At 43.7% G+C, this 27,347-nt stretch overlaps 1 protein-coding gene across 2 annotated transcripts in view; it reads right to left on the bottom strand.

Annotated features, from left to right (window-relative positions):
* The window catches only part of TXNRD2 (thioredoxin reductase 2), a 107,706-nt gene that overhangs the window by 20,343 nt on the left and 60,016 nt on the right, over positions 1–27,347 (bottom strand). For both annotated transcript variants that reach the window (XM_066603474.1, XM_066603475.1), the window contains 6 exons: positions 24,780–24,799; positions 22,672–22,763; positions 22,379–22,553; positions 5,229–5,365; positions 3,779–3,874; positions 3,041–3,133 (listed from right to left, as the gene is read on the bottom strand). In XM_066603474.1, coding sequence (XP_066459571.1) covers positions 3,041–3,133; positions 3,779–3,874; positions 5,229–5,365; positions 22,379–22,553; positions 22,672–22,763; positions 24,780–24,799 — 613 coding nt within the window. The remainder of the gene's footprint in view (positions 1–3,040; positions 3,134–3,778; positions 3,875–5,228; positions 5,366–22,378; positions 22,554–22,671; positions 22,764–24,779; positions 24,800–27,347) is intronic.

Genomic DNA, 27,347 nt, shown 5'->3' with positions numbered 1-27,347 from the left:
TGATCGCCGGGCCGGGAGACAGAAGGAGAATGCACAAGACGCCGGTCAGGTAAGCAGGTCCTTGCACGGTGCAGGCTCCCGGCTCGGCGTTCATGTGACCGCCGGGGGTCAGGTAACACCGGCGGTCACATGATCGCCGGCCGGAATCTATGCATTGCATAGCGCTAATTGAGCGCTATGTAATGTATAAAGAAGTGGGCAGAAAGGGTTAAAAACCCTTTCTGCCTTCTCCTCGGGGGTCCTCGATGACGACCAGTAAAGGAGTGCATCTGCACCCGATGTGCCTGACGATCGGGTGCAGATCCACTCCTGCACTGCAGTGTCGGGCCTGCCCCGACATCGGAGCTGTGGAGGGAAATGATGATGTCGGGGCAGGCCCGACATTGGACTGGAAAGGGTTAACATGTGACTGTATACTCTCATGGGTAGAAGCACAATAAAGTGACAATGAAAAAAAAGCATTAAAAAAGACCTTTTTCCTGTATAAGGTTCGACGCTTTTCTCCTCTAACGCATTCCTGAAATTATACCTGACAGACACTATTTGCGAGACGTCCGGTAGCAGCCGCATGAAGTAGGTAACAAAGTATTTCATCACTCACTTAACCTGATATTTCCAACATGAAAACCACATTAGACGTTCTTTGTACTTTGAAGGCAACTCCAAAAGTGATCAGACAATTTCTGGTTCATTGAAACTAGAAGAATCTTCCTGAATGAACTCGTGGATAGCTGATTGCACGGCAGCCACAGGCAGCAGAATTCTGCACCAACCTTTGACTCACCATTTTCAGCTATGTCCTCTGTATTTCGCCTGAGGTTCAGTGCGGTCCTGGAAAGTCTCATCACCCAGACCCTGCAGCTAAAGCTCTGTCACAGACTGTATCCAGGTGTCAATCACACAGATGGAAGTGGAAATAGGCAAGGATAAATGACATTTTTGTCATATGTTACCTTGCAGGTGGTGGTAACACACTTAAAGATTAATGGACAATTCATAATATACCTGGAAAAATTATTATGGCAGCATAAGTCATTGCAAACTCCCTCAGCTGCTGTGTTGTGTCATCTTTAACATTTACATCTGAGGAATTCACGATATTGGCAAATAAATAATTTATAAAATTAAGGATGCGTTAGATAAATTCAGTCTATTGTTAGGCTGTCCAATATATAATCCTACTGTAGATTGCATATATGTGTGTGTAATATATATGCGTACACACAATCTAGAATGTGTGGGGCAGATGCCTCGTGGATCTAAATAGAAGTAGTTGTATAAGCATAATGGGTGTATTCTAGTCCGTTTGCAGCACTACATTTTTGATCATCAGGACAGGTAATCAATAGTTGACCGGTGGGAGTCTGCCGCTTGGGATCCCTGCTGATCAGCTGACTGAAGTGACAGTAGCACTTGAGTGAGCTCCACTGTTACTTTTGTCTATACTCAGCACAGCGCCGTACATTGTATAGTGGCTGTGCCTGGTATTGCAACTCATTCTAATTCCTCTGAATGGGACTGAGCTGCTCTCAGGCCATGTGACTGATGAATGTAATGTCACTGGCCTAAGAAGAGGTTGCAGTCTTCTGTTCGGCAGGGGGAAATCTCTAGTGGAACACCCCTGTTGATTAACTGATGCCTTATCCTGAAGTCAGATCAACAATAGCTTAATGCTGGAAAACCTATTTAAAAGGTGCTTGGCAATACTCGTATGTACTGATGGTAGGTTCACATTTATCTTGGATATATGGCATTACATCAAATTACAGGATATAATGTAATATAATTGAATTATGATTTGAAATGTAAATGTGATATTGCTAAGAAATGCAACATTATAGAGAAGAAATGTGTGAAGGTTCGTTTTAATAATGTGCAGTAGAAAATTGTTTGCAATATTCTCAGTAAAAGTAAATTTTCTAGTGTTTTTTTCAACTGGCTCAAGTGAGAAGAAAATGCTATTAGGCTGGAGCTCCACAATAATAGTCAACCACAATTTGTAGCATAGCCGTACTAAAAAAAATTAATAAAATATGATGATAGCAAGTTTCCTTGCACCTTGAGCTTTCTTTGGCCTGTTGCTTTCCTGAAACTTTCCTCATGTACGATAATGTATCATAACATATACAAAGTAGTTAAAGTGTATTTACAGCATAGGCTGCTGCGTGTGTACATGAGGAATAACGCTGTTTCTGACCATAATATGACTTGCATCTGGCATATATTTTACAAATGTCCCCCTCTACAGACCGTATATCTAGTTTTCAGTTATCTCTGGGCTGGTGAAAGAAGTCTAGCTGCTACGATGCCTAGTATAAAGTGCACATTGAGAAAACAGAAGATTCTGCTCCGGAAGTCTCTGTAACACACACATAAACATAATCAGATTGTAGCACATTATACAGCAGTACTGAGCAGTGTAGATGTGATTTCAGTAGTTGTAACAAAGTAAATAACTCGCCATTAGCAGCTGCAGTGTATGTATGAATCTTGGCTTCTCTCTCCAACCTCCTCCTCCTTCCCACCCACATCTCCATTGACTTCTATGGTCAGCATTAAACACCCTCTCCTCCACTTCCTGTTATCTATCTGGTTATTTCTGTTACTTGAGATGGACTTTACTTGACAATAGGCAGTGGAAAGCAAATTCTAAGGAAGGAAGATCCCTAGTGGCCAGCACTTTACAGTGATTTTTTTTTGTTTGAAAAAATCATTGACCAATAAGGCAACCAAAGTAAACAAAGTAATAAAGAGGCTTGCGAGGATTTTAAAGAATAGGCAATCATTACGGAGGTCACAGTGGGAAATGTCACCACAACACAGCATTGTCAACGAATACAAAATGTTAATTTCTCTTAATTTAATAAAAAGTAATAAAACAGCCAATAGGAAGCTAAAACTGTGCAGAACAAAACGAGCTGTCCAGAGTACAAGGCACCTTTTAAAGACTAGATGTCCTGTATGTGTCTGAACAAAACAAGCAAATAGCACAAAAACAGAAGGACATTATGACTGATGGTAACAGAAAACCCATATGTACCTCAATTGCATCCTCTCCATGTAATTCTGTGGCCTTTTCTTCAGACAGACCAACGCAGCCATATTCCAAAGGTGTGAATACTGTGGTAGGGACCTGAATTACCAATTTGGAGAAAATAAATAATACAATATATAAAACCTATGAATATGAAGAGCAATACATCATCTGTACATTTATAGATGAGATGTATGTTTGTAGATAAATCAGTATGCAGTGATGCATAGGTAGAGTTGGGCGAACATACTCTGCTGAGCTTGATACTCGTTCGAGTATTAGCATACTCGATGGTGCTCGCTACTCGATCGAGCATCACGCCGCGTTCGACCCCGCCCCAGTTTTGGCCCCTCCTCGCCCCAGACGTGTCAGATTTGACCCCTTCCCGCTGTGCACGTCAAAGCTAGTTTGTGGCTGGCTTAGGGGGGAGAGAAAGGGGTAGGGGGAGAGGAGGGGGGGGAGGGGTAGAGGGAGAAAAAAAGAAAGGTCGGCAACCGGTGGGTCACATACAAAAATGCTCAAGTCTCCGCTTGTAGTCAATGGGGTTCGTTACTCGAATAGAACTCTCGAATTTTACGAAAAGCTTGACTCGAATAACGAGGACCCGAGCATTTTGGTGCTCGCTCATTTCTAGTAGTAGGGTCTTACAACCATCAAGTAATACCGACAATATATAGGGATGAAGGTGAGCTGGATATAAACAAAGAAAAAGCTAAATATATACAGAATCATGAAACTACTTACACTGTCATAATCCATTAACTCGGTAGAGTTACTGAACAAGCGGCGAGCCAAAAGCTTTCCAGCAGCAATGGCTGTTGGCGTCAGCTCCGGGCGACCCTGCGAAATATATCAGAATATTCTTCTAACAAACTATACAATAATTCCGTCAGATTTGATTATTATGCCATGTTACACAAGGGTCTGCCAGTCAAGCATTAATGTGTACCCAAAAAGAGCTGAAGAAAGCCAACGCACACTATATGTACATTATTATAAATTATATGTAGACAGGATGTACACTGAGTAGTGTGTAGTTAGTCTGCCGTGACTACCAGAACTTCCTATAAACCACTCGGCTGGCGTTCAACGATTGTAGAACTAGAGAGCTAGCAGCGCATCCATTCGGGTATTTCTGTCACTCCCCCCAAAAATTAATAAAGTGCTGATTGGCCAGCACTCAGTTCAGAGCGACGTCAATGCTGGGAAAGAAACAGCTCCCAGAGTGGCAGAGGAATCAGAGTCGCTTTCTTGAGATTGGCGGGAATCTCAGGGGTGAGACCTCCACAATCAGCAAGTTATCCCCTATCCTGTGGATGGGGAATACCTTAGTTTAAAGGGGGTTTTACCAGGAAAACTAAGTTAAGGTGCTCATAGACCAGGTCCCAAAGAATTCGAGGATGTGCTTTGCATGCGTACCCAGCATTTCGCATGCTGGATTCCTACATGGGAGTTCGACCAGATGCGTGGCCGCCTGCACACGGGATTCCCGCGGCAAAGTTCGACCCAGTGCCAGGCCTGCTTACCAGTCCGGTGTCTTCTCCTGTGCTGCCAATGTGTCGGGCGGCACATGCGTAGTACAGGGAATGCTGTGCCGTTGCTATGGCGATGGCGTGGCCTCCTTTGCTGCGAATGTGCTGGCTGGCGCATGCACAGTTGAGAGGACGCCTGCGCCCATTCCGCAATTATGATGGCGGAATGGCCGCGGCATGGACGCCTTCCATTGACTTCAATGGAAGCTGGCGGTGCGTAGCTTGTGGCAAATCACAGCATGCGACGATTTCTTTCCCCGCGAGCGGAAAATCACGATCTATTTCAACTTGTGGGCAGAAAATTGCGGTTTTAGATAGCATGTTATGGCTGGATTTGCTGCGGAATCCTGCTCTGGATTTTGCTATTCAAATCTGCCCGTGTGCAGGAGGCGTTAGACTAATATTAACAATAGGTTAATGATCTGAAACATTCAAGTGTCATTGAGTATTATGTACAATGCTGTGAAAAAAGATTTAGTCCCTTCTCAGTCTTTTGAGGTACTTGCAGAACGGACTGAGAAACTGCTGAACACTTTCCTAAACCTTAAAATCAGAACGGTTTCCATTAGCAAGATAAACCACTTGAAAACCGATCAAGGCAGCAATTGTAGTTTTTTATTCAAATCTAGGATCTTCAAAAAAGATAACAAATAATATAATACCTCAGTGATGTCACCAATAGCAAATATGTTGGGAACCGATGTGGATTCTGAGTCATCAACAATGATTTTCCCAGTCTCTGGTCGAACAGCGACACCAACCTCGCCTAAATTCAGGGACTTTGTGTCAGGGGCGCGACCTAGAGAATAGAAATACAAGTCGCTTGGATTTTACTAAACACAAAACAGACTAAATAACATACGGGAACTAGATTTAGGGCGCATGTCCACGGGCATATTTTCACTGCGTATGAAGTATGCCGTGACACGCGGTGAATGGAGTCAATGAAAGTAAATGGACACGAGCGTGTAGACACTGCGTGGAGATATGCGCGAGAAATAGATCGCAGCAAGCTCTATTTCTCAGCGTACCACGCGGCATAAGCCCTATACTTTTGTATGTGCTTCACGTGAAAGATACAACATGTAATGGCATCTTCCGGCTGATATCTGGCAATAACTAGCCTTGAATGTTAGATTATTTTTTATTAGTTCATGTGTGTTTTTTGCTTGTCATTCGGTCTCCAAAAATCATTCACCTACAATTTCAATGTGAAGAGAATGGCAAAAAAAAATTAACTCCGTAGTGACTGGCTTATTTTGTGCCTTAAAAAGGGTTGTCCAGTTGTAAACTATTGATGACCTATCCTCAGGATACGTTATCAATAGGTTGGTACGACTCGTCACTCATATTCCTGACCAATCAGTTGTTTGCCGGGTTGGTATGCTTGTGCAGCAAGCTGATCTTTGCAGGAAGCAAACAGCTCTGTTCTCACTGCACTGGCCTGGCTTAGTATTACAAGCCAAGTTCCCAAAGAAATGAATGAGAACCTTCTCCATAATACCAAGCCAGGGCGCTGCAATCAGAACGTAGCTGTCCGCTCCTGCAGAAATCAGCCGAGAGCATGAGTGCAATGATCTAGGAAAAGCTGAACAATGGGGGTGCCTGGCTATTACCCCCCAACAATCTATTATTGATGGCCTACCGTAACGACAGACCATTAATAGTTTACACTTGGATAAACCTTTAAGGCTGGATAAACTTTTGTGATTTTCATTGTTACATTGCAAGAGCCATAACTCATTGACCTAGCATTATGAGGTCTTGTTTTTTGTGGGAAGAGTTGTATTTTTTAATGGCACCTCTCTGCGGTACATCTAATGCGTTGTATAACTTCTATTACATTTTTTGGGACAAAGATGAACCCCCCCCCCCCCCCCCCCCCCCCTGAAACTTCACCATTGTTTTTTGGGTATTGTTTTCATGGGGTTCATCATTTGATAAGAATAACAGGATTACTTGAGAATTTTCTTACCTTGATCAGCACGATTACTGCGATACCAAGTTTATAAAGAGGCTTTTAGTTTTTATTACCATAGCACAAAAAAACTAGTTTTTAAAGAAAAACAAATCTGCATCGCAAGAACCGTAGCATTTTTATTTTTCCAGCAACAGAGCTATTTGTGGTCTTGTTTTTTCGCGAAAAAAGTTGTAGTCTTTATTGTTACCTTTTTTGAGTTACATTTGACTTTTGGATTACTTTTTATTATGTTTTTTGGGAGGAAAACAAAAGAAAATTAGCAATTCTGGCATTTTTAAAAAATTTATTTTTAGAGACTTCACCATGCGAGATAAAAACTTTCAAGGTTTGACTTGTTATGAACATGGTAATACCCATTATGCCCTGCTTCTTTTTTTAAAATTATTGCATTTTATCCAAAAAAGGATTTTGCGGGTAAAATGCATTTTTTAAACTGGATTTTTTCTTTTAAAATCCAACTTCTTTGGGTGTTTGAAATAATGGCAATAAGTTGCAACATTGGGGAGATTTAGAAAAAATTTTCTAGTCCCCCAAATACCCCTTTAAAGGGACAAAAAAAAGTGACCATGTTTGTCTAGGTTCTTAACCCTAACATACTGAATCAGTAAATGGCGCATTAGGCACATGGTGCAGTCCACTTTCCTCATGTCATTTTAACGTACATTTTATAAGCAAAAAACAGGACTTAAAAAAGGGGCTCTGGGAACTTGCCAAAGAGTGAAAAATAAGAAAATCCTCTACAATTGTTATAATAGAGCTAACAAACCCTTTCATTTAGAAAATATGAGGGAGAGTCAAAAATTATCCACACTCCAGATATATTAAAACTCCTTACAGCCGCACTTATCAATGCTTTCCACTGTAGGTTGATGCCTCCCCAGTTACTGCTGTGCAGGTTTGAATGTGTTATGTCAGTTAGTTTGTAACTTCAGTGCAAAAAAGAATTGCTGCCCAACTTGTGATTTGTACAAAATAAGAGCAGCGTGCAGGGATTCGTTTTTTGGTTGCAAAGAAGTGTGTGTGAAAGAATAGAGATGTTCAAGAAAAGTCGCACAAGTGTCAGCCATGGAGAAGGAGCAGGACACCTGTCGGCACCCATGACTGATGGCAATATTGAGCGCGAACTGAATTTTTTGATTCAGTTGTAAATCATCTTCCCCATAGTCCTGATCTTGCCCTATCCGATCACCTGTTTGATCCCCTGAAAAAAACCATAAGAGGACGAAGATTCCCATCTGATGAAAAGGCATTTGTGGCTTGCAGCTCAACCTAAAGGCCCTTTTACACGGGCTGACAGTCTTCTGGACGACTACACGAGCGCTGACGTCACCGCCAAGGTCATGCAGAGCATTTAAACAGAAAGATTTGCCTCTGGCTCGCTGCCTTCTCACTCAGTGCTTTACCTCCTATGGGAAGTGCTGAGCAGGGAGCATTTACACGGAAAGACAAGAAAACAAGGTTTTTGAGGCATCCCTCACACTAGCACTTGCAGTTAACACAGCGTTTTTCAACAGCAGCGATTTCAGCAGCGCTGGCATGCTTTATGCCAGCATTTTGCTTACGTTTTCAGCACAGCTGATAACGCAGCCAAGGAAGCTGAAAACAAAACAAAATACTCACCTAGTAGGCGCCATCCCTGCAGGCTTCCAGGCACTTGTCTGTGCCTGCAGAGCATCTCTTGCTGGTAATGGAGTTTCAAAACCAAGCCTCCAGCAAGAGATTACTCTGATTGGCTGAGCCGTGAGCCAGTCATTCATTGAATGGCTGTGACTGGTGCATCCAGCGCTGGCTGTGATTGGCGCTGGATTAGCCAATCAGAGCAATCTCTTGCTGGAGGCAGGGTCTTCAAACCCAGTTACTAGCAAAAGATTCTCTGACAAGTGCCCGGAGCCCCGGAAAGCAGCGCCAGCTAGGTGAGTATACATTTTTTTTTTTTATATTGCAGCTAGCACTGCGTTTAGCGCTTCCCCAAATGCGGCACCAAGTTGTGCCACGTTTTCTGACAAGTGCCCGGCGCCCTGGAAAGCAGCGCCAGGGACCAGACAGCGCCAGCATCGGTGAGTATAACTTTTATTTTGGTAGTGCAGCTGGCGCTGCTCAAAGTGCGGCACCATGTTGTGCTGCACTCTCAGCAGTGCTGCTAACACTGCCCATTTATTTCAATGGGCGATGCAGGGCTGAAAATGGCCAAAGATAGAACATACATTGCTGTCAAAGAGCAGCTTTGAAGACGCTGCGTTTTGACGCTTGTGTGAACAACCCCATTGAGTGTTGTACAGTGTTTAGCACTGCGCTGAAAAGGCAGCGCTAAACGCTGTAAAAAAGTGTCAGTGTGAGGAGGTCTTAAGCCGACTGAAAAGTCAGTTTAAACAACTGCGAACGACAAGTGAGCGATTTCTTCGCATTCACACTAAACGATTATCGCTAAGGCAAACTACTCAATTGAGTAGTGCCTTATTAGAGTACCTGCCCGCTCGTCTCTAAAGATTCGGCTGCCGGCGGGGAGTGTCGGGGGAGAGCGGGGAGGAACGGAGGGGAGATCTCTCTCACTCTCTCCCCCCCTGCTCACCGCTCACCCGTGCCGGCAGCCGAATCTTTAGAGACGAGCGGGCAGGTACTCGAATAAGGCACTACTCAGTCGAGTAGTTTGCCTTAGCGAGTATGCTCGCTCATCTCTATTGTTGACAGCTAGACAAAGTATTGATGAGTAGGGAGATTATGTTGAAAAAGCATGTATTTGTCCTTTCTGAAAGTTAATTAAAATAAATTCTACTGCCAGAGTGCAGGTAATTTTTGACTCACCCTTGTATACTTTTTTTGTAGCCGAATTTCAAAAGACTTAACTCAAGCTCGGAAAGTGGAATCATTGTAAACTGAACTGATGAGACAAACCTCTGATTCTGGAAATGCTTAATGTTTCACATCAACCGATACACAAGATAACAATGATACTGCCATATTACCATGCAATATTGCCCAAGCATGCAAGCCATTGTATGGATGAATCTTGTTAACAACAATTGTGAAAGCATGGAGCTTCTGTGATGTGTAATCAAGGAGGTAAAGTATTTAAAGAGGATTAATTCAATTATCAAGAAAGGGCCTGTTTATTTGTGAACTACAATGAGGCATATGGTGTCCTGCCAAAAATGGGTCTGGAAGCCCCAGGGATATGCCCAGAGGATATTAAAGGAACAAAAACAAGGTAATCTGGTTGGCAAAATCATTATGAAGCGTCATTGTTTCATTTTTTTTTTCTCTTGAGCTTTCACCTCCCCACCAAAATGTGAAGTATGTACGTCTTCACCTGAATGCTTACATACTCCGGATCTTCAGTCAAACATAAGGCATAAAAAAGGAATATTTACTTGGCAGAAATACATGTCTTTTGATGTTCGGGCCAGGCGGTTTGGAGCAAACAAGTGGAAAAACACGGCATGTCAAAGCCGACCAAAATACATCAATAACAAAAATGATTCAATAATTTCCTACATCTGTTAGGAACGCAGGGACCCTCACACCTTCCTCCTTCCCACTGAAAATAACAATGCCACCTCTGCATGCCTAGCTAGGGACTTCTGCATATACATTTCAACTGCTGAAACCAACACTTCCTCTGGGAGCTCTGACTCAAGTTGTCGGCACTTGGTTATCTGTCTGTCTTTCCTCCTGTCATCCCCCCGGGATGGAGATCTGCTGTTCCCTCTCTGGCCGTTGTTCTCTAGGCTGATGCTATCAAGGAGCAAAAATAATAAACCTCCAGGACCTTATCTTGGCTCGGATGTGAAACAACTTCCTACCGTTGTAGCTCTTTGTGCATTGAGAGTTTAGGTCTGGATGTTCTGCAAATGGATAGTTAATGGGGTTTCCCTGCTTTCCTCTCTTCCTGCTCGCATGAAGCCAAAAGCTAGCTTAGCACGCAAAGGCAGGGATGAACTCCATTCAGTGTAAAACCACCAAGCCCAGTCCGCTCTGACAAAAACAACAGCTGAGGTTATCAATGCCACAACACTTCGGGTTTTCCGATTTACTGTCTCCACCTGTGAGCCGTCTCCTTTAATCACAAAAAAAGCCACATGAAACGTATTGTTAAACGCTTCTCTTGCTTCTTAGCCCCTTCTCCAGGACATATCAAAGTGCAATTAAAACATTACACCACTGCTAGACTTTAACTGGCAGCCAGCCATTCTGGCTCATGTTCCTCAACTAGGATTACATTTGGCAATCAGATTTTGTATCAGATTTGTTAACATTTGGTAAATGAGACCCCAAAGCCGTTAGTCAAGTTGTTAAGGTTTTAAAATGCTCCAACATTTTCACATGCAACCTTAATCCCCTGACTCCTGAGTCTGGCAGGGTTTTTTCCACCTCCTGTAAATCAATTTTTCCCCAAGATCTAGAGGTCCAGTCTCAGTAAATTTGTGGAGCTGATGCCAGAAAACCACTTGGCTGTTTCAGACAAGTTTAATATATAGTTTTCTCTTTCCCCCTAAACTCCTTCAGTGCTGCAGGGTGTGGAAGGGGGCTCTGCGTATTTCACAAGATCACAATCCAGAGATAGAAATATGGAACCAATATCCAAATCCCAGCAATGTTTAAAATCACATCAAAAGAAAAGTCCACACAGATGCTTTAAATCAGTAAACCATTTATAACTGTACCATAAACAGGCAAATTCTGAATGAATAGAAATTAATTGCTTCTTCAGCGCAGTCTGGGCGGATAACCACACATAAGAATGCAATGTAACGTTCCCTGTTCTAAACACGTCTGACAGAGGAACTAAATGCCAGTACATGAGATTTCAACCGGATTGTATAAATATGCACACAACAGAGTTTTCCCACAAGTAGCATTTATGGCACATCAGTAGTATATGTCAGAAACGTCTGGCTGCCTGGGATGTGTGGTCACTCTCTATTGTAGCGTATGGTGAGTGGTCCTAGGGGTACCAGCAGTTGGACCCCACATATCAGACATTCATGACGTATCAAAAATAAATATACTTTATTTATACACAATCTTATCATCAGGCATAAAACAGAGTCCAACAAATATAGGGCAAAACTGACAAAAGCACAATACAAAATTCATGTCAAGGGAAAAAATAGTGTCCCAATTCATGATCTATGTTTAATCTCTTTTTATTAAGTTTTTCAGAATATTTTACAAACATTAGGAAATATCAGTAAAAAGGAAAAACAATAAAAGGGAAAATGGAAATAGGCCTCGCAGGGCCTATGGTTCATATTGTATAACAATTAGGCACATCTTCTTGTAAACAACAAATAAAACAGTCAATTCGTCTAGCCCATAGATGATCCCCGGACCACCTTGCCCCAATCCACTGTTCTTTTACTATATCAACGCATATTTAACTGACGGTAAAGGTGGGGTCTACGTCGTGATGAATATTATGGTTTATGTGGTGGGAATCCTTTTCATTTGAAAAAAAAAAAAAAAGGGGAGGGGGGGGGAAAGATATAGAAACAATCTGAGCAAGTTAATTAAATAGGGCAGAAAGACGAGGTACTTTGACTATAGCACGCCGAGCACCTCTACACAGACAGAACCACACATACACTCACACACACACACAAAATAAGAGAAAAAAAAAATTAAGAAAAAAGGGTGAAGGAGTGGGGGGAGGGGGGGGCGGGAGTACCCTGAGCGTCTTCCAGTCGGTCCCTAACTCCAAAGGCCCTGCGTCCCCTACAGGGCTCGCGAGTACGTTTAGTAGAACAAGCTGGCAAACTCTGCTGAGGATTGAAACATAATCCAGGGCTACCAGGTCTTTCTGTATTTCTCCTTTTGTTTTTCGGGCTCTCGGGAGTGCTCCGCACATAGCTCCTCCATTTGGTCAAGGTATGACATCTCCTGCTGCCACTCCCTCATTGAGGGGACCTGTGTGGATCACCAGTGGCGAGGGATGACTGCTCTGGCTGCTGCAATACAAAACCGGAGTAAGTCTCCCTTTTGCGCACTAATGGAGCCCGGCAGGATGGAAAGGAGAGCTATCTGCGGAGTATTGCTAACAGATTTTCTGCACATTGAGTTATAGGTGGCAAACACCCTGTTCCAGAAGGGCCGCAGTTTATCACAACCCCACCAGACATGTAGCAGAGTGCCTCTATCAGTCCCACAGCGCCAACACATGTCCGACACCGAGGGGAATATCGCATGTAGTCGCATCGGGTATCTGTACCATCTAGCCAACACCTTGTACCCTTTCTCTTGAGTAGCGCATGCCATGGTTAGTTTGTGTGTGAAAATAAATGATTTTTGCCAGTCGCTCTGTGTGATTTCCTCTCCTAACTCCTGCTCCCAAGCCCACTTGAAGCCCGGGCTTGTGCAACTAAGCTCATGCATCAGAAGGCCGTATATTTGTGATAGCACGTGCTCCGGAGGCGACCGTAACTCGAACAACCTCTCGAAGGGTGTCAATTCCAGGCCCGGGGTGTCGCTTCCCTCCCAAGGTGTGAGGAAGGAGCGTAACTGAAAATACTCGAGCCAGGAGATACGAATGTCTCCGAATCGGTGTTTGAGTTCCTGCAGAGTGGGAATTGATTGCCAACCCAGGACCTGCTGGACCCTGGTATCCTCCCGATTCTCCCAACCCAAATAGCGTTCTTGCTCCCTCCCCGGTGGGAAAGCTGGGTTATTAAACAATGGCGTCAAAGGGCTATGTTCCCTGGACAGTATCTGTTGACGTGTTTGTATATCCCATAGTCTAAGTGTGCCCCTTAGGAAGTAGTTGGGACCTATCGCTTGGGCCCTATCCTCTTTTTTCACCCATGGGAGTAGCCTCAGAGGGATTGTACAGTCTGTTTGTTCCAGTGCTATCCATTGTTTATTGTCGGTGTGATAGTGCCAGTCTAGCAGGTGTGTAAGAATCGCCGCCGTATGGTAGTTCTTAAAGTCGGGTAAACCAGTTCCTCCCTTTGATTTGGGGTACGATAACGTGCGCGTGCTTACTCGTGGTCCTTGCCCCCCCCCAAACGAATCTGATAAGTGCCGACTTCAGTTTGTTAAAAAATATTTGGGGTACCGTTATAGGGATAGCTTGGAAAATGTATAAGAATCGGGGTAGGACATCCATTTTAATGGTTTGTATCCTCTCGAACCATGACAAAACTCTGGTGGAATAGGCGGTCAGGTCTTTAAGAGTGCGGTCCAGTAGGGTAGAGTAGTTCATGGAGAACAGTTTGGAGTGATCCGATGGAATATGTATTCCTAAATATTTTATAGCCTCTTGTTGCCACTTAAAGGGAAAGTGTTCTATTATGTGTTTTTTTGTTTCTGGGCCCAAGGATATATTTAGTGCTTCAGTTTTGCTGTAGTTGATTTTAAAATTAGATAGGTGGCCAAATTTTTCGAATTCTTCGATCAAGGAGGGCAGAGTGATGCGGGGTTGTGTGATATATAGCAGTATGTTGTCGGCGTATAAAGCCGCTTTATACTGGGTCCCTCCCACTGGGGGGCAAGTGTAAAGATAGCTAGTGTTCTGGACAAAAATTTAGGACCCAGCCCTATCTGCTTGAGGGCTGCCTCAAGAAACCCCCAATGAACTCTGTCAAAGGCTTTCTCCGCATCTACCATCTACCGACAACAAACACATTGGGCCAGCACCGTCTCGAGCCCTAGCCACAAGCAGCAGGGTTTTTATTACATTGTCTCTGGCTTCTCTCCCTCTGACGAAGCCCACCTAGTCCGTGTATATAATGCTCGGGAGATGCGGAGAAAGCCTGTTGGCCAGGACCTTGGCATAAATCTTTATGTCCATGTTGATCAGTGAGATCGGCCTATAGTTAGTGGAAACTGTGGGGTCTTTTCCTGGTTTCGGAATTACACTTATATGTGCCTCAAGGGCCTGTTGCGGGAAAGGAGACTCCTGGGAGACCGTAGAGAATGCCCTGGCTAGAAAAGGGGCGAGCTGCTGTCTAAGAAATCTGTAAAAGGCGGGGGTGAAACCGTCGGGCCCTGGGCTCTTCCCCGCAGGGGTGCTTTTGATAACCTCCTCTATCTCCTCTACTGTGATATCCCTTTCCAATGCGTCTCTGTGGTCGGGGCTTAGTACCGGCAGGGCTGTTTCTGCTACATATTTGGAAATTCGGTCTTTTAGTAAATTTTGGTCCATATCCGCGAATTGTGCCTTAAGATTATAGAGCTGGGAGTAGTATTTCTGAAATATATCCAGGATTTCCGTAGGATTATATGTGTCAGTGCCCGTCGCGTTTTTGATTCGTGGAATAAATGTCTGTGTGGCCCTCGGGTGGATCAGACGGGACAGGGGTTTGCCCGCTTTATTAGAATACTCATAGTGAAAGCGCTTGTGTTGATTTCTAAGATGGGTATATGCCTGGTCTAATTTTGATTTTAGCTCTTTCCTGACCCGAAACAGATCTGCCAGGGTATCTGGCGAGAGGGTTTTTTTATGTGCAGACTCTAAGGTGTGGATCTGTTTAAGGAATTTAGTAATAGTAGTAGCTCTTTCTTTTTTGAGCCGAGAGCCATGTTTTATTAGAGTGCCTCCCATTGTATAGGAGCCGAAGTGGTGTCTGTGGCATGTGTCGCAAGAAATGTTTCAATCTGTTCTTTAACTTCTGCTTCACATACGCTATCTTTCAGGAGGTTGTCATTCAACCTCCACGTCCACTGGCGGTCTGTTTGATCTGGTAAGGTTAGGGTCAGGAATACAGAAGCGTGGTCCGACCACACCATATCCCCTATTGTGGCCGTAGGTTGCCATGACAGGGCATGGTGTCCCAGAAGAAAGTAGTCTATGCGACTATAGGAATTATGTGGATGTGAAAAGAAGGTGTAGTCCCTATCCTGTGGATGTAGGATACGCCATACATCCACCAGTTGGAGTGCATGCGTTGTGTTCTTAAAGGTCCGTAGTTGCCCAGGGGGAACATTGCCCCTGTTCGCCGAGGAGTCTATTTCTGGGTTTAAAGTCATATTGTAGTCCCCTCCGGCCACAACAACCCCCTCTGCGAACTCTGCCACTACCTTCAAGAAGGCCTGGTTAGCTACTGCCTGCTGTTGGTTTGGTGCATACCAGTTTGCGATTGTGATTGTAGTGGTTCCTATTTTCACTTTAATGAGGACATATCGTCCCTGAGGGTCTGTTTTGGTTTCTATGAGGTGGTGAGCTAGGGACCTATGTATCGCGATGGAGACCCCACCCGCCCGGCTGTTGGGGTTGGCGCTGTGGAACCAATGCGAGTAATACCTATCTCGTATGGCAGGGACGTGTCCCACTTTAAAATGTGTCTCTTGAAATAGTGCCACTTGGACCCTCTGCTTGTGCAGCTGGTATAGGACCTGTGATCTTTTCTGGGGAACATTAAATCCCCGAATATTTAGTGAACTAAGTTTGAGTGGTGCCATGTTGTTAAAGAAAGGAGGGGGAAGGGCCAAACAAAACAAAACCCAAAAACAAACAAAAAGACGAGACAAACACTTAACAACAATTTGCTCCTAAATAAGGAGGTCAACTTGTACCTACGAAGTAGAGGAAGAATTAGTAAGAGGAGAGGATGAAAGAAAGATTAGTAGAGGTAGTATGTCAGATGAGAACAACTACCTTAAAGAGAGGGTATAGGGCAGCTCTGTATTTAACTAGCGTCCGTTTTTTAATGGACGCTGGGGTCCAATGGGTAGCGGGCTTTCTAGTGGGCGGAGCTCTCCCTCATCCCAGAGAAATGTTATGTTATGGAAAGCTATCTGTATATGGGACTATATTATCTAGCTAAATGGTTTTAATGGGCAAAGATGACATAACTATGAACGTTTAACTATTATAACAAGTTGAGAACTCTATCCTACCGACCCCCATGTCCACCTATCACTTGTGTTGCGCCTACGTGTTCCCACCGCTATTAAGCCTAACGCTATCTGTGCATATGCATTGTGTAGGTTGTCCATCTGGACGTTACCCTCGCCGGTTTCTGGTGTGGTGATGCCAAGTCTCTCTCTTCCTCCCGTTGCTGGGTGTCGAGGCTTGAAAACTCTTGTGTGCTGGGTTCCTCCCTTCTCCATCCTCTCCACGATGTGAGGAACATTGCAGGCCGCTGCTCCTTGTTATTGGAAAGTCTATATGGATGGGAGAAGAAGAAGCAGGAGAAAGAGGGGAAGGAGGGAAGGAGGGGAGGAGGGAGAAAGAAGACCGGGAAGGTGAGGGTCGATCTGGAACTCTTCTCTCGTTGTGGATGCTGCTTGCTTGGCGGTGGGAGATGCGCCATTTCAGGTGGAGTCGCGGGTTCCTTCAATTCTCCTGTCTCTTTGAGGTCTAGGGTTTGTAGGTTTAGGAGTGTCCTTTATCTGGCTAGGGGACTACGGGGTCTGCGACGTCGGCCTGTTCCGTCCCCTCTTCTTCTTCCCCTATTCTCTTTGTGGTCGTGGGGCCCCTCCCCCAGGGGGCAAGGGCAGACATGGCCAGTCTTGAATAGTCGGCATAGGAATGTCCAAAGCCACGCTGAAGTTGGTAAGCTCTTCTGGGTTTCGCAGTACTATTAGACGGCCCGCATGTCGGACTTGCAGACGGAAGGGGAATCCCCAGGTGTAGGCCATGTTGTGCTGGCGCAAGGTATCCAATAGGGGGTGCAGGGATTTTCTCTTCATCAAAGTGAGTCGTGATAGGTCTGGGAGCAACTGTAAGGGCCTGTCTTGGAATTGTATGGGGCTGGTCTCCCATGCCCTCTTCATTATAGCTTCCTTCACTCTATATTTATGGACCCGGCAGATAATGTCCCGTGGCCGATCTGGGTCTGTTGCTCTAGGGCCTAGCGATCTGTGAGCGCGATCCAGCTCCAGCGGGGTGTCCGATGGGACTTCTAGGATGAGGTTAAAGAGGTGGCGAAGAGTGTCCTCCAGGTGTTGTGGTTCTATTGTTTCCAGTATGCCCCGGACTCTGATGTTGTTCCTTCTCCCTCTGTTCTCCAAATCGTCCAGCGAGTCCGTCAGATATTGTAATTGCAGGGCTTGGGTCTGCAATAAGGCTTCTTGAGCGTTCACTTTGGTCGCTAGTTCTGTCAGGGATGTCTCCACTGTGGCGACTCTCGTATCTCCAATTCATAATCTATATAAGGGCTCGGGAATCAGGAAACCGGTAGTCCCTGGCTGAATGGCTCTGTCTTATGATGGAAGTGAATACACTCCATTGACTGTAGTCGGGTCTGGTGGATTCTGGGTTTGTACAGGATGAAATGGCGCAACTGTTTCGTCCTATTTTTAAATAGAATTCAATGATTGGGGTTCCAAACAAAACCTCTGATGCGGATGTGAACGAGCCCCAAGTTATGTACTACAATTCAGTGAAGCACAATTTTTGGCTACTGCTCTAACTTTTTATTTAATAACATGCGCTCAATTTCACACTTTGGGTGGAAATCCTCTTTAGCTGAGATTTAGCTCGATAGATCTGCTGCGTGTACCACTGGAGACAGTTCCAGTGTAAGTTGCACAGCTGAAAATCATGTGTGTCTTAGGCCTCTTTAACACGAGCGTATATCGGACGCCACTTTCACGGCCAGCCAATATACGCTACAAGCTGATGCATTGGATTCCAATGCACTAGATCACATGGCTGGATTCCCAAGCCGATATAGCGCTGAGCACTTTTATGCCGGCCCGCAAGGATAGTCCTGGAACTATCATTTGGGCCGGAATACGTCGGCCGCTGCATGGGCTCCCATGGGAGACAATGACAGCGGCTGGAGAAAGCAGGTGGGAGGGAGTTTAGCAGCCCTCTGGCTATTTGCAATGGGAGGGGGCTTAGCTCCGCCCCCTCCCATTGCTGGCTGCGGACAAGGCGCGGGAGTTTAGCTCCACCCCCTCCCATTGCAAACAGCTGGACGGGAGAAGAGAGGTGGTGAGCCATTGAGGGGGAGGCCCAACAGTATTGCGGGCTCGGTGTGTATGTACTGGACCCCATGCCGTTTGGGCGCACAAACGTTAGATTTGTGCGCCCGAATTCGATCAGATATAAAACAAGAAATATTTTAATTGGTTATATTTACACAGACAATTTTTTAATAGGTTGAATAGTCCAAGCAAAAAAAAATCTGCATGTTTTGTTGCGATATTTAGATGAAAATTGACCATTCAAGTTTACGGGTGCATTTAAAATCACTGTTTGCACTTGTTTGATTTGACTGCAATCCGTTTTTAATGCCCTGTAACCATGGGGACCATAAAAATAACCAGGAAGTGCCAAGCCGGGCCATTTCTGATATTTTATGAGTAAAAAAAAAATCAAATGCAAAATGAATGAAAATCACATGGAGAAAAAAAAATGTATAAACGTATAAAAATCACACACACACAAAAAAAATTGTCCTGTTTTATTAGGATTGCAATCGCTTGCGTGAATACTCTTATGTGTGAGAATTCACCCATTTAGATTGCATGCAATATGTTTCGGAAATATCAGTGCCTGGAATCAGCCTGGAGAGTCTTCTGTTTGTAAAGGATAATTATGGTCTACAACACTAAAGGCCCATTTACATGGCCCGATGATCGCTCAAACGACAGTTTGAGTGACAGCTTTGAGCGATCATTTTGCATAAACTATTAAGTAGCTACTTAATAGCTTATTAGCCTGCAAATGAAGCCTTTAGCTGAAAGCAGTTAATAGCCTGAGGACTCTTATCTGCTTTCAGTTCCTTTGTTCTCCGACAGGAAACAATGCTATCAGCACTACCCGCGGAGAACTTCTGATAAGACCGCACAACGATTTTTATGTTGGCCTGAATTTAACAATCAGCTAGCAGTGCACGATGGCCGAGCGTTTAGATGCAATAATGATCGCTCAAACGATCGCTTTTTAGTTATTTTTGAGTGATCATCGCTCCGTGTAAATGGGCCTTAAACTTGTAGTTTTTATTTACTAACCTCACATTTGAACAGTTTTGAAGGGATGGGGACTGAAGGGTTAATTGACACACTTTTTTATTTTTCTAGCTCAGCCAGAAGCTCATAAAAGGCATCTGATCCCAATGTATATCCATCACTAAATTAGATGTATAAAGACTAGTGGAAATGTTGAGTCTTACAGGGTACTGTATAAAATATATGTCATACGTTCCAGGATGTTCTACAGCTACATTTCCATGGGGACAGCCACTGGTTATTAGTACAAAACTACAAGCTAGACAGGGAACTATGAATCCTACCTATTGTGGCAAAAAACTCATTTAGTATAAGCATTATTTGGATGGTAGAGCTTAGGATGTATCAGGCCCCTGAGTCCTACAGCATTAACTTTCTAAATGGATTTTTTTTCAACTAGGCCATTAAGTGGCACATCTGCGGGTAGGAAATCCTACGACTGCTATCGTTTTCGAGGCTTTATCAGAGACACCTGGAGTGGTTGTGCTCATGCGGAGAAAAAGCACAATGAATCATTAGTAATACTACATCAATTTATCAGATTTAACACCATGCATCTAATCTTAAAAGGGTGGAGTTTAGAAGAAAAAAATATAGGTACCAAATGGACTACTTAGCTTTATTTCTAGGTTTTAGCTGGCTGGATGCAAAACAATAGAGCATATTTAACCTGGTACATATCCGTTTTCATGCACTCCAGGTTGGTAAGAATACACTCATGGGCACAATAAAAAATCATGCACCTAGAAGGAGTTGTCGAAATCAAATGAAACTTTCTATGTGTGATTGTAAAGTTGATACAAGTAAGTAATTACATCATCAGAGCAAAAGGATAATTTATTACGGAAAACTGACCCCTTGAAGGGAGGCTCTAGTACCCTGTTGTACCGCCTCTAACTTGGATACAAGATGTGATACGGGCAGGCATGGAGGCTCTACTACCGTTTTATACCGCCTCTAGCTTGGATGTAAGATGTGATACAGGTGGGCATGGAGGCTCTAGTACCCTGTTGTACCACCTCTAGCTTGTATACAAGATGTGATACAGCCAGGCCTGAAGGCATGCAGGTTCTGCATGGTATCCTGACGCATATCGGACCAAATTTGCTGTAACTGAGCCTCTAGATTGTGTAAACTCATATCTTACACTTATGACAACTTTGACAGCCTGAGAGCAGGCTCACCAGACAAGCCAGGGGATTCTGGACCAGTGTTTCCTTTCTGCTGAAGGGCCTGCAGTTTATACAGTCTGCCCACTCAGCTGCTCTGACCGCCCCCTTACCTTCCTGTCCTTGCCGCCATAGTCATTCACTGCCGCACACTTTGACTATTATATTAATGAGCTCCTCTCACACATTTTCAGGCCATATCACACCTCCCAGCACTGTCTACAGCTTCCTTCCTCCTGCCGTGTCTCCTGTTCTTTGGCTTCTCCTACTCTGCGGCGCGGTAGACATGGGAAGAGGACAGATGCTGCACGTGTGTTACAGCGGTATAGTGCACTACGACCTACCGAAAAACTGTGAGCACATCAGCAGTGTAACGTAACACTACAAGAGATAAACTCTGGGACTCATCTGTCAAAAGGTTGGTGGGTAGTGCAAATGCAATCTTTTCAATCACATAAGCCACCTTGTTTCTTTACCCAAGCGACATTTTTCTTGTTTGCTAATGCTGGATATTTTACAATAAAAAAGAGCTTATTTTCTATCATAAGGTTAGGGTATAAAAAAAGTGGCGAGCAGCCCACAGGCAGATGATAATCACTACTTAGCGGTTGTCAGAAGAGTGTAAGCTTAGTGAAGTGGATAGGCAAGCTTTTATTACAGAAGTTAGTTACTTTATAGAGCAAAAAAATCCAAAAAGGCCATAAAATGTTAAACTTTGATATCAAAAGTTTAACTATTGCATTCCTGTTGCAAAAATAAAAGGTCCCCAGATGCTCATGTGCTGTGTAAACAATGGACTATGCGGGTCCCTGTGACCATATGATGTAAGATGTTGGTGGTCACAGGACTGCTTCTCTGGCTGTCCCAAGCTATCTCCACTCTTGCGCAGATGCTGAACAGTAGCTGGATCTGCCCGGGACACACGCAGATACTGAACATTTTACTGCCTATATCATTGGCTTGAAGGAATGCTGCCTTCCAATAGGTGGCACTCTGGGGGTATTATTCCATCTTCCTTATTTGCATATTACCCAGAGGAGCATGAGTGGCCTTTTGAGTCTCCTCACTCATCGTCTGGGTGCTCTCCCTAAGAAGAAAAGATAGCGTTTCTGACTGCCTATATCTGTGCATGTGCTGAATGTGTTCAGTGCCTGCAAAAAAGCAGAGACATTCTGGGAACAGTCAAGGAGGCGGTCACATGGATAAATGATGTGACTGCAGGCATCTCACATCCTATGTACACAGAGACAGCCACCATCCATTGTTTACACTGCACATACATGGATAGAAAGAAAAAGTCATCCTCATATCAACCTACAATAGGCACAACCAAGCCCAGGACGAAGCTAATGGCGAAATGTGTGCATCAAGGCGCAGGGTTCTTCAGACCTTCGGTCACGTGGTAACACTTTATCATGTGCATGACGTTGACCTTGGTTTCGCCTATTGTAGGTTGATATGAACATGATTTTCTTTAGGAACTCCTTACATGTGGGACCTTGGTGATGCATTTCCCTAATTATTGATGCTGAATTTCCTTCATGTTTTTTTAAATGTATTTATTACATACTTAATTTTCAATAAACAAATTTTTGAGGGAAAATTTTTGCAGTCCTCTCTTGGACATTGAATTTGGGGTTGTCAAGATATAAATAGTTACACTTTTATAATAAAAAATTAACAGTTTATTAGGTTTTCTATTTTTTTCCTATAATGCAGACAACTCCTTAATTTTGTTTGACGTTTTCACCTGCACAGCATCTCTTACCTGTAGCCCACATAACGGTGTCAAAAATGTCCAGGTCTTCTTTACCCGAATCTGTGTTTTTCCAGGCCACCTGAAGCTTCCCATTCTCCAACTTTGTAACTGTAGATGGAACACATTTCCTCAAGAACTTTGTCCCATACGCCTCCATGTAATCTGCCACCAGAGCAGCCATTTGCTGTAGAACATAAATATACGTGCAGTATGTTCGGATTGCAAATACACTAACAAAATTATGTCGGTCTCTACACAAAAGATTGATCAGTCAAGTATAGTATATTAAAGCTGTATCATACCTGATCAAACCCTCTCAGGGGAATACTTCTCATCATCACAGTGGATTCCAGTCCAATGCCAGTTAAGAACCCTGCACACTCCAATGAAACATCTGACAAGGATAGTTATGGATATAGCAGCCAGATTGTATATGACCATACTATCACCTTTGTTTTCCTCTCCCCCTTACAATTCGCCTCCTATCCCACCATTCCCTATCCTATTCCCTTTACTGCCAAACAGATTTATGTCTTATATTAATCATTTGGATAGTGCATACATATTCTGCAGCGTTGTACATCACTTGGCATTGGGTTCTGTTCCCACTTAACCTCAAAATCTAAAAAGTCACACTTTTCACGAACCTTTGAGGAGGTCCTGCTGTTGAGACACCTGTTGATTGTTAGAACGAGGGGGCTGCAGCGCCTAACCAAGCACTGTACCCCTTTGGCCATCTTCACTGCTTTTCGCGCTCCTCCCGGCAGATGAAGATGGCTGCACAGAGATGTATAATAAGCTTTTATAGACCGCTATGTAGATGTTTGCATCTGTCGGGTAGGAGTCAAAAAGCAGCAAAAACAGCCGAAGGGACACAGCGCTTGGTTAAGTGCTGCAACCCCCTTCTTCTAGTGATCAGTGGAGATCTCAGCATTGTGGCCCCCATTGGTCAAAACCTTTGACAGCTCTCTGACATGTCAAAAGTTTGTGAAATGTGCAGTTACTCCAAGTTCACCTATATTGGTAGGTTTTTGTGGGAGGAACCCAGAATGCCCAGAGGAAACCCACACAAACATGGGGAGATGTTGTCCTTGGTTATGTTCTAACCCAGAATCTCAGGCCTGTAAGAACAATGCTAACCGCTGTGCTGCCCATACTATACTAAACAGTTCTCTTTTACGTAAACCATATAATGTGTATTGTTTCTATGCACACAATTTACTGTTTGCATATCATCCCTATCCATGCATAAACACCCTAAAGGCCACAACTCAAACCCTAAGCTCAAAGTCTGCTCCCCAACTCCCACTAAGCTTAGGCTCACATGAGCATATGTGAATTGCATATTACACCCACGATCTACACGCGTATAATATGCGGTACATCGCGTCAATTCAAATACATTGATTTTTGTTGTTCCACTCACATTAATGTTTTTTTCATTGGGTTTAACCCCTTAGTAACAGCCATATAGTTTCTTTCACGTCCTGCAGCTGCAGGACATGTGTTAAGGGAGATCGCACCATGCACCGCGAGCACTGGCTGTTTGTTACAACTGACACCCAGTGGCAACAGCTTGGATAAGCTGCATGGGTCATCAGACCTGTTAACCAATTAAATGCCACTCAATTCTGACAGCGACACTTTAAACCCCTGAATTATGTTCGGGCGTCCCGTATGGCCCCTCCCCGCGATGAGTTTGCAGAGAGCTGTGCAGCTGTCGTGAGGTCACTTGATAGACTGCCAACCTGATGCAATGCTATGGCAGCAGCCAATCACAGCCGGCGCTCGATAAGCCAATGAATGACATCACTGAATGGCTGTGATTGGCTGCTGCCGTTTGATAAGCCAATCACAGCACTCGCTTTGCTGGAGGCGGGCTCTTCAAAGCCCTGTCACCAGCAGAAGCTCAGCTGTGAGATGAGGAGGACGCAGTTTACGGCAGCGCCAACGCCGAAGCCCATCGGGAGGCATCGGGACGCCGCGGACCAGGTGAGTATAAGCCCCACCCCGAAAATAAGGCACTGTGCCCTTTTGGGGCAAAAAATAATATAAGACAGTCTCTTATTTTCAGGGAAATGCGGTAGTGGTGTCCCCATGTCCCTCTTACTAGAAAAGCTAGCTGCCTAATGACAGGCAGTGGATTGCAAAGGTGCTGGAAGGGAGATAATAAACACATAGGACCTATTCCAAAACACCTGTGCACCAATAACGATCAATTTTCATTTATACCGCTGATCGTTTACTTCTATTTTAGGCGTGCTATTTTTTTTAGAAGTTCAGTATCATCAGCACACAATAGATGAGCACACCACAACTGTTTTATCACCCATGCTGTTAGCTAAATGTAAAAGCAGCCATAATAGTATGCCATAAGGGGCAATATTCATGCTCTGATGTAAAAGGATACAGCTGGCTCCAACCACCAATCTGTCAGGAAAGTAAACAGAGAAATACCATTAGCGCACCTTAATAACATCCTAATTACTGTGTGATTACAAGATTAGAGATGTAATCTGGCCCTCTAATAGAGAAAATAGTAAACAGAACGCCTTCCAAGCTTATATGATGAGAATCTTAAACTGACGGACAAAGAAGGACGCTGCAATTGAAAAAGAGAGTATACCTGACAATCAAGATTTCTAAGCCCTAAAAAATATTTAGGTGATGAATTTAGCATTATGCATGTTTAATATTGTTTTCCTGCATAGGGAATTCAGAACATAAGTTGTATGAATGCCACATGAACAGATATTCATGTTACTCAATGGAGGCAAAATCCTGCTTGGTAACAGCAAAATTCAACTAAAGATGGCTTTTCACGTGATGACCATCGTCTGAATAACTGCCTGAAAGAGCGAACACAAATGAGAATCATTGCATGTAAACACAGCCACCAACAGGGGGACAAGCAGTAACTCATAACTAGCCTAGTTGTTTTAGCTCACCTTAAAAAATAAAATTAACAAATTTGAAAAAAAATAAATCGCTGGTTGATCAAAAGTCGTGTAGAGTAAAGTCACAGTCATTCGTATTGAATGACTTGTGAGTGAATTTGCATGGAGATGCTTCCTACAAATGATATTTCAGAAAACAACTAATGAGAAATAAACAATCTGTGTAAACGCTTTCAAACAACTGTTGTTTATACACATCTGTGACTTTTCAGAGTGACTACCTGAATGGTGGCTGCTCAATCTAAAAGTAGCTTAACTCCGTGTACTTGAGAGAATACGCCTGTCTATAGCCTCCATGCATTTACATGGCCCAAGGATCGAACAAGCCTTCGTTTGCCTGAGCGTTGGGCCTTGTGAAAGTCCAAAACATGAGCCCCAGAACAAGAGACGCTTGTTTATAAACACGCTGTACATCATCTTGTGTAAATGGGGAGATGTACAGCTGACTAATGACAGAGCTTAATGATTGTCCGTCTCTATAAAGCCCATCTTCTTCTTTTTGTGAAAGGCAGTCAGTGAACGAGTGCCGATCACCATGTTTTGCCAATCAACGCGTGTTACAGCATGCCAATTCTCAGTATATATACACATGGCCTTAATCTTATAGGTCTCCATTAGTTCTTCATGTAGGTTCACTGCGTGAGGGACCAGATGCATAAAAGTCTTGCATTGTTCTATAGGCCCATGAACACACAGATCTGTAACAAAGCAACCACTGATGTGGGAAAAAAAGGAATCCATGGGAGGAAAGAAAGAAAGGTATATATTAAAGTATACTTCTAAGGGAGAATATGGAGGTACCGTATGTTGCCACACAGTGACCATGGGTCCATATCTTTGCCGTGTGCACAGACCCTAAAGTCAGACAATATTTCACTTGTAGCGCTGCAGTTTTCATCCATAAAGGCCACAGTCCACACAATCTACGAGGAATCCATCCGAGGAAGGGTGAATGCCTCTCTAGTCTGGGTCATCATTCAGCTTCACAGGAATGTACAGTGCGGTGTTAGGACCCCCAACCTTCTAGAAATGCAGTCATCCTAGGACAGGTTTTTACAGGCTGTATGAATGGCGAACATTTTTTCCCCTTCCAATTCCTGGACAACCCCTACCCCCTTCGTACATACTTTTTGTGGCGGTTTTTATGGGCGTGCCCCCCTCCTCCAAAAAAAACCATGAATTTCATGCGTTTAGTACAAACATATTTTTGTGTGGCTTTTCTTGTAACTTTTTTAGGCTTTCTTTGCCTGTAGAAAGTGAAAAGTGATGCCCCCCACTGCACAGTAATTACTGCTATTCACCCAGTGTAGATGATCCAGTGCATGGAGAAAAACCATTGGCTAATAGCAATAGTACGAGCGGCAGAGCAATTCCAGCATGTACTGTAAAATCCTTTTCTTCTTTATTAAACTATACATGATAAGGAATCACATCAGTTTTGCACCCGCATTTCGGACACCGTGTTCTTGTTCATGGCTACAATTGGACCTCACATACCACATAATTTAAAATCAAACAGAACCTCAAACAAGGTTCAAGTAATGCAATACAGAAGCCAAACAGAAACATCCCATAAATCACATAAAGATATTGTGTTATTATTCCGAGGTATGATAGCATAATGTATATCCCATCAATAAATATACAGTAAGTCATTTCTATAATCCATTCTAGCAGGAAATCTGGTGTCCAAGTAGAGAATGCAGTCTGCCTCTCTGCTGAGGACACGTTTGCTCCACCTTGTACCAAGTATAGGTTGGCTAACTCTTTCCACTGCAAAGAAAGGAAAACTGTTTGAAGAGCCACAGTGTTTCAATAAAGTGCTTACTAGCTCCTCATAGGAATGCCTGGCCAATTTCAATCCCTGCAATATGCTCCCAAATCCCTATTCTTAGCTAACTGCACATCCAACAACATAACACAAAGTGCAAAAACATTAATTATATATATATACCATGATGGCCATAAAAATTAAGATTTTGATGTTCATATAAGTTTTACTAGGCTTTTAATGCAGAGAA

Source organism: Eleutherodactylus coqui, chromosome 5 (genome assembly GCF_035609145.1).
Source record: "Eleutherodactylus coqui strain aEleCoq1 chromosome 5, aEleCoq1.hap1, whole genome shotgun sequence".
In the NCBI taxonomy this organism is placed as follows: domain Eukaryota; kingdom Metazoa; phylum Chordata; class Amphibia; order Anura; family Eleutherodactylidae; genus Eleutherodactylus; species Eleutherodactylus coqui.
Note: the sequence above shows the minus strand (reverse complement) of the source record. Positions and strands in the feature narration are given on the sequence as shown.